Raw genomic sequence first — 8,213 nt, 5'->3', positions numbered from 1 at the left:
ATATATATATATATATATATATATACTGTGTATCTGTGTGTATATATGTGTGTATGTATATGTGTATGAATGTGTGCGTGTGTTGCGTACTTGTGTGTGTTGCATATGTGCGTGTGTACCGTGTGCGCATCCGTCCGTCTCGCCGTATCACTAAAGGTTGACTTAGGCCTGCTCAGGCGTGACAAGCAGACATGACATCGCTAATGTCTGGTGTCCGTTTGGGCTGAAGTGCTTCCTTGTTATTTACGTGGAAACCAGGTTTCCTTTTCCATTGATTTGCTGACTCTGGGGAAATCAGCTCAATTTGATAGTGATGCTATGTGACAGGAGGCATAAACAGTCGGTGTACATTCAAGGCTATAAATGCTTGTGGCTTATCTGTGGAGCGCTTGCACTGTTACAATAAAACGCTGCGTACGGTGTCTACGAGAGAGGAAAACAAAAGAACTCGTAGCCTTTGAAAGCATTTTTTTTTTTAATCAGGATTTTTGGAAAGACATGTTTCAGGTTTGGAGTATGCCCAGGTGTTGGTGGAGGACAGTACAGTTGGTCTGCAGCATCCTGTGGGTGTCAATGTTGCTCCCTGACAAATCCTTCCAAGACCAGAACCAACATTGTGACTTCATCCCAGGTTCTATGAGCCTGCCCGTGCTGGAAAAAAGAGGGGACATCATCTTAGGGGGGCTCTTCTCCCTTCACGATATGGTGATGGAGCCCAGTTTGACATTCACCACCAAGCCCCCACCCACACAGTGCACCAGGTAATCACTTTGAGGAGATGATATCAAGAGAGCGTATTTCATTTGAATCCCATTTTCCCCACAGATTTAACTTCCGGACATTCCGCTGGATGCAGACCATGATTTTTGCCATTGAGGAGATCAACAGGGAGGGAAAACTGCTTCCCAACATCACTCTGGGATATAAGATCTATGACTCGTGCAGTAGCCCTCACCAGGCTCTCAAGGCCGCCATGGAGCTGATGGGCAGCGAGGACGCTTCCATGCCTGAAGGGGGGCTGCGGGGCCAAAGTATCTGCAGGGGGGCCGTACCTGTCGTGATAGGGGATGGAGGCTCCACCCAGTCTCTGGTTGTGGCCCGTTTCTTGGGGGTCTTCCACGTGCCGCAGGTGAGAGGCAAATCCAATTTTAGTTCTGTCTCTCTCTCTCTCTCTCTCTCTCTCTCTCTCTCTTTGTTTTAGTTTTTTTTGGTAATTGAATTCATTCCAAAGCCAAGAATTTTGGAAGCATTTTGAGTCAAAGTGGATTTTTATGCAGAAGGTTGACGCAGGTTTGGTGAATAATGAATTACATGTCAGAATTTGTAATCTAATTACAAAATGTCGGTAAGTAATCCATTATATTACTGAGAGAAAATATGTACTTAAATCACAATTGCTTTTTGGAAAGTTTGATTATTTCAATTTTTTTCTTTACAAATTAAAAATACCCAATAAAAAAAAGGACATTTTACAGAAATGTTTGAACACGTTTACCCTACGCTGTTGCTGCTGGACCAAGAGGAAAAATAGTTCCTGCAGTTCAGTTTTTCATTTTAAATAAATAAGCAATCAAATGTAATTAGTTAGATTACCTTGACTAATTAAATGAAATAGTGAAAATATGCGACTATTATATTTTCAACAGGGTAACTTGCAACTGTCACTACCGTACATTTCCAAAGTAATCTTCCCAACACTGTGTGTTCTTTATTTTCTCTTAGGTCAGCTACTTTTCTAGCTGTGCTTGTCTGAGTGACAAAAAGGAGTTTCCTGCTTTTCTAAGGACCATGCCCAGTGACTTCTTCCAGGTGAGTGACCCTCACGGTCCAGATGTCTTTGTGCAGACGTTTGAAAGTTTTATAAACTGAACAAATTATTTCAAAGTAGAGTGGATGGATGGATGGAGTGTTGTGCAGTGGAGAACAGAGGATTACAAAAAAAAAGGAAAAAATAGGAACTGGCTTGGTATGCTCGACTTTGGCCTTCAAATAGCAGACAGAAGTCTGTAGCCTCAAGCAGGAGTGACAAACAACTGTCTGAAGGTTATCGAGTTGGAAAAAAAAAACCTTGAATAAAGCCTGTTTGAATTCAGGAGTTTAAGCCTTCTGAATATTGTCAGCTCAAAATGCAGCTTGAAACTGTACAATCACGCTTTGTGGTGAATGGTACCATTTGTCTGTGTAGGTAGTAGCCTGATGGAAATGTTACATTTTGAATGATTTTTTTTGTTGTTGTATATGTTCATCTATATTCCTGGACCAAAATCTGTTTCAGTTGAGAAACAGTGTTTATTTTTTGGAATAGTTGTATTATTTCCTTCATAAAGAAAATGTATTCCAAAGTAAGCCCAACCACGATTAAATGTATCACTGTCGCCTTTATTTTACATTTTGTGGGGTTTTGGATGGATATGAGTTCACTTTGGGTGCTGCTATCGACAATTTCTAATGATGAAAAGTTATTTCATGTTGTTGTTGTTGTTTTAAAATCCAAGATGTTTTGTAATGCTTTCACCGCGTGTATCTGTGATTGTTGTGATAAATTTGGTAATTGTGTTCGTGGTGTGAATTCTTCTGCCAGATTCAATGTGGGGTGAGGTGACTGTGGTGTATATTTATTTTAGGTGAATGCACTGGTCCAACTGGTCAAACATTTCGGCTGGAGCTGGGTGGGTGTGATTGCAGGGGACGATGCGTACGGTCGTGGTGGCGCGAACATCTTTGTTCATGAAGTGAGTGAACAACAATGGCACCATCTCAATGCGGTCACCACAGTACATGTCACACTGAGTGAGTGAATTTAAGACAGGGTCCTGAATATACTATTTGTGGCACGTTTGTTGAGTGGTGTGCCGTGAAATGTATCTAGTCTTTCAGTATGTGCCTTGGCTCAATATAACACCGTACATCTCAGGTCAGACAACTCGGCGCCTGTGTGGCCCTTCATGAAATCATCCCCAAAAACCGAGCACGCAAGGCAATTTCATCCATCATTTCCAACATCCGCTCCTCCGGGGCACGTGTGATCCTGGTGTTTGCCGTGGAACAGGACGCCGCAGCGCTCTTCGATGAAGCTCTCCGGTGCGATATTTCTTGATTTTTAAATCACGTCGTGTGACATTCTCTGAAATACAGTATCATTATATCGTTGCAGGGAGGGTCTGGATGGGATCCAGTGGCTTGCCAGCGAGGCTTGGAGCACAGCGGCTGTTCTCTCTACTCCCAAGAAGTACCGTGCCATCCTGCAGGGCTCCATGGGCTTTGCCATCCGTCGAGTGCACATCCCCGGCCTGCAGGACTTCCTGCTCCGCCTGCATCCATCTAGCCCCGATGCGAGCGAAGACCCATTTCTGATACCATTTTGGGAAGAAGTTTTCCAATGCAGCCTGGGTGAGAGGAACGTTAAACTGCCATGCACTGGCGCAGAAGATCTGAAGACGGTGGCAAATATCTACTCGGATGTGTCCCAGCTGAGGATATCTTACAATGTCTATAAAGCGGTGCATGCTATAGTGTATGCACTGAGGAGTATGGGAGGCTGTGAAGATGGGAAAGGTCCTTTTGCTCTTCAGGCGTGTCCAGATGCACATAGTATCAAGCCATGGCAGGTATTTTTTTACCAAATACACCACTCACAATAAATTAGGGTTTTTCCAGAATTAACCTAAAATGCGCTGGAACTGGTGGCCTGGTGGTCAAGTGGTTAGCGCGACAACCTCACAGTGCAGAGCCAGCTGCAGCCTCCCTGTGTGGAGTTTGCATGTTCTCCCCGGGCCTGCGTGGGTTTTCTCCGGGTACTACGGTTTTCTCCCACATTCCAAAAACATGCATGGCAGGCTGATTGAACACTCTAAATTGTCCCGAGGAGTGTGAGCGCGGATGGTTGTTTGTCTCTGTCTTCCCGGCGATTGGCTGGCAACCGGTTCATGGTGTCCCCCCCCCCACTGCCTGAAGACGGCTGGGATAGGCTCCAGCACACCCCCCTTGCGAGATAGGCGGATTGGAAAATGGATGGATTTGCTAGAACTTTTCCATGTGAACTTCACTCCGTTAAGTTGATTAGAAACCTGCCGTTTACAACCATTTTGTCAAGTCTGTATTGACTGTAATGACGAATAAATCCCTGTTGGCATTGCAACACTTATTAGAAATCAGCACAGCTTTTGAGTTGAAGATTAAGGTGAGCAGGCGAATCTTGGCTTGCCACGTCAACTCAGAGGGAGAGAAACACCACCTTGCTGCAAATCAGACACGTGTGGGCAGTTCACAGAGTGTACACATGTCGGGTATGAACAGAGAACATGTGGGGGCATGAACGGAGAATGTGTGTTGCCTCCTATTTCATGGAGTGAATGGAAACCGCCATGTAAAAGAAAAAAAGCCTCATTCGAGGCGATTGTAGTCTCGTTTTAACAGGGACACCAACCCTTTTTAAACCGATACACACTTCTTTGGTACTGATCCATGCAAAGGACTACCAGTAAATTTCTGAGATGAAACAAAATTGCTCAAAATTCAGTCCATTGTTCTTCTTAATGATTGACATTATTCATCCATGTAAAGACTGATCATTTTCATGATTTCTGACAATAATAAGCAAAGATTTTTTTCACAAGGTTGGAAACAGATTTCAGGTGACCGAGCACAATGGGCACAACAACAGCTGCATCAGCAACCACAAACCATTTCTATAAATATTTCCAAATGTTTACATTTACAAATTTTCAAACAGGATGTTGTCAGAAGGATGTGGCCAATGGTCTTACAAGTGCCAGTTTTTCATCAACAGGTTGCCACAAAGGTACAGAGAGACTGGAAGAGGCACAAAAAGGCATAGAAGTTGACGTCCTTGGAAATGTATTGGTCCACTGATGGATCAAACCACAGAAAAATTGAACACTTGGATATTTTAGGTTCATCCTAAAATGTCATTGCTGAAAACCTTTTTGAGAGGGATTTTTGGTTCTGAATCATCTCACCAGTACTCTTTGTCCTTAGCTGCTTCACTACATAAAACAAGTGGAGTACTTCAACTCCTTTGGGGATGAAATCGCATTTGACGAGAATGGCGACCCGGCGGCCATGTACGACCTGGTCAATTGGCAGCTGAAACCAAGCGGAGCGATCCAGTTTGTCACCATCGGAAAGTTTGACGAGACGGTCGGAGACAGACGGCAGAAGCTCCAAATCCAAAGCGAGGACATCGTGTGGAACGGCAACCAGACCCAAGTAGAGACGGCATTGAAATACCGGTTGAAACACAACATTATGTACATCGTCCAACACAAGAGCTGGATCAAAAATGCCAACAAGAATGTTCCATCACTGCAACTGAGATGAAGCTTTCCAACAGTGGGCGGAACATTTTTGGGTCGTCTTGAGAGCTCAGTTTACCATGCGCATCGCAAGGTGAGCCCTTGAGTGCTGAGACGTCAATTTCAGTCCACAGCAGGTGGCGGTATAAGACAAAATGGCGCCCCCTGAGTTGGATAGAAACGATCGGGGTTTTCTGCAGAATCCTGATTACACAATATTAATCAGAAGGCACATAAAGAGCATTTTGGACTCGACTTCTGCTTTGGTCCACCATTTTCATGCAAGTTTCAGAAGAATTTTGGATCCAGCTCTTGTCTTGCTTATCTTTAGCTCGTGCGTGTGTGTGTACCTAATGAAGCATCTCGTGACTTTGTCAGTTTTGTTGTGTGACTACCTAGCATGGGTGTCAAAGTCAAGGCCCGGGGGCCAGATCTGGCCCGCCACATCATTTTATGTGGCCTGCAAAAGCAAATCAAGCATGTCAAGTTCCATGATGCTTGCTAAAGTCTGAACCAAAATTTCAAATTGTCATATATAATCTACAATCACAGTCATTATTCTTGACTTCTGATTTTAAAAGTAGTTATTCATCAATTTGTTATGCGCTGTAAATGTAATATGTGCAGGTGATTAAACATTGATATGGTTTCCCAAAATTCGTAACGGCCCTCCAAGGGAAACCGTAACTACAATGTGGCCCGCGACAAAAATGAGTTTGACACTCCTGCCTTGTAGGAACCAGTGTAGTTTGTGTTGCCCCTTTTGCACAGGTCCCGCTATCAGTATGCAGCAAGATTTGTCCTCCCGGCACCCGCAAGGCGATCCGACCTAACTTCCCTATCTGCTGCCATGATTGCGTGGTTTGTACAGCAGGGGAGATTAGCAATCAGAGCGGTGAGGATACTCGCTATTCGTACGTGACAAGACTCTCTGGTGAGTGTGCCAACGGGCTCCTGTTCTACTTTCTAGACGCCATAGAGTGTGTGCGTTGCCTACCCGAGTTCTGGTCCAATGGCGAGAGGACCGCCTGCATCCCCAAACAGGTGGAATTCCTTTCATTCAGCGACACCATGGGCATCACGCTGATGGCCATATCCCTCATTGGCTCCTTCTGCACCTGCGCCGTGGTCGTTGTCTTCTCCTTCCACAGGACCACCCCTGTGGTCAGGGCCAACAACTCAGAGCTGAGCTTCCTTCTGCTCTTCTCTTTAACTTTGTGTTTCCTTTGCTCGCTCACTTTCATCGGCCGGCCTTCCGAGTGGTCCTGCATGCTGCGCCGCACGGCGTTCGGTATCACGTTTGTGCTCTGCATCTCTTGTATCCTGGGGAAGACCATCGTGGTGCTGATGGCATTCAAGGCTTCACTTCCTGGGAGTAGAGTCATGAAGTGGTTTGGGCCCACACAGCAAAAAGCCATTATTAGTCTTTGTACACTGGTGCAGGTGAGGGCTATTCATAGATTACATTTAGATTGGTAATGATAATAGTAAAAGCTTCGCTTCAGCATAGCTGCTGTTCGGAGCCTACGTATTGGCATATTCGCAGATTTTTCTCCCAATTTTTTTTCAATATTTCTAAGTGTTTTTTTTCACAGGATTTTCTTTTCCACATTTATCCCCACCCCTATTTTTCGTGGAAAATGTACAATATATTGAATGTTTAGCTGTGTTTTTGCAGACTTTTTGGGCGGGTTGTAATTAAAACAAAAAAGAAAGAAAGAAATCATTCCCCCAAATAGATTTCTATGGGCATCAATTATACACAGCTTGTCGCTATTCTGTGGTTTGGGGAGGGTTTTTTTTTCATTGTGATTTTTTTTTTCAATTGAGTTAGTTTTAATGAGTTTTTTTCTAGTTTTCATTTATTTTTACTTTTTTGAAATAGTTTTAGTTTAGTTTTTATTCGTTTTTGTGTTTGTTTGAGTTTTTCTGATTACATGCAGTATTTGTGGAAAAGAAAAAAAAGGTCATTAAGTAATAAAGTAGAGTAAACAATTCTCCAACAGCTTTCAACTATATGGCCTTGCAGTAGTACCAAAATAAATACATTTGAAATAAGCCCCAAAAAGAGCACACGGACAGTAATACAAAAAGAATGCAGTTTTAGTTATTTGTAATTTTTTGAAAAGCTCAGGTTTTTTTTGTGGATAATTTTTTTGTTGTTGTTTTTTTGTCGTTCAGCAAAAGGTTTTCAGTTATTGTTTTCGTGACTTTGTTAGCTTTGGATAACGCTAATGATCTTGACAGGGGGTGTTTCTTCTCTCTTCATGAAACTTTTCATTCATACAGGTGCTCATTTGCACCGCGTGGCTCATCATGGCGCCCCCGACCCCTCGCCAGCTGATTCCGCGTGAGAGCGCCGTTGTCATTCTGCTTTGCGATGAGGGCTCGCCTGTGGCCTTCGGTTTGGTCCTGGGCTACATCGGCCTGCTGGCCTGTCTCTGCCTCCTGCTGGCCTTCCTGGCCCGGAAACTTCCGGACAACTTTAATGAGGCACGCTTCATCACTTTTAGCATGCTCATCTTCTGCGCCGTGTGGGTGGCATTTGTTCCCGCCTACATCAGCTCCCCAGGAAAGTATTCCACAGTCACTGAGGTATTTGCCATCCTGGCCTCCAGCTATGGCCTGCTGGGCTGTATCTTTGCACCAAAGTGCTACTTAATTCTCTTCAAGCCCGAAAAGAACACCAGGAAGCACGTCATGTCCAGAATGGACAGGTTTTAAGAAAGTGAGATGACAAAAGGTGAATCGCTGTATGGTGATTGGTAATAGAAAGTGCTTTAGTGTAGACGCTTTCGTGTGAAGTAAGCTTGTTTTCGATTTCAAAATATTTTTTTTCCTGCTCAGAAATACAATGAATGAATTTGACAACTTAATAAAAAATAGTGTGAGTACATT

General features: G+C 43.8%; 1 protein-coding gene across 1 annotated transcript; it reads left to right on the top strand.

Moving 5' to 3' along the window:
- The first annotated feature begins 553 nt into the window (after positions 1-553).
- Positions 554-8,213, top strand: LOC109518402 (extracellular calcium-sensing receptor-like). The gene is made up of 10 exons (XM_019874218.1): positions 554-761; positions 826-1,129; positions 1,723-1,809; positions 2,625-2,732; positions 2,915-3,081; positions 3,155-3,608; positions 4,999-5,229; positions 6,087-6,210; positions 6,286-6,758; positions 7,605-8,213. Exons 1-10 carry the CDS (start codon positions 574-576, stop codon positions 8,037-8,039), a joined length of 2,571 nt encoding a protein of 856 aa, XP_019729777.1. The 5' UTR covers positions 554-573; the 3' UTR covers positions 8,040-8,213.

This window comes from Hippocampus comes, unplaced genomic scaffold (assembly GCF_001891065.2).
Source record: "Hippocampus comes isolate QL1 unplaced genomic scaffold, H_comes_QL1_v1.1 scaffold125, whole genome shotgun sequence".
Lineage (NCBI taxonomy): Eukaryota > Metazoa > Chordata > Actinopteri > Syngnathiformes > Syngnathidae > Hippocampus > Hippocampus comes.
The sequence above is the reverse complement of the archived record's forward strand: the minus strand, read 5'-3'. Positions and strand labels throughout refer to the sequence as shown.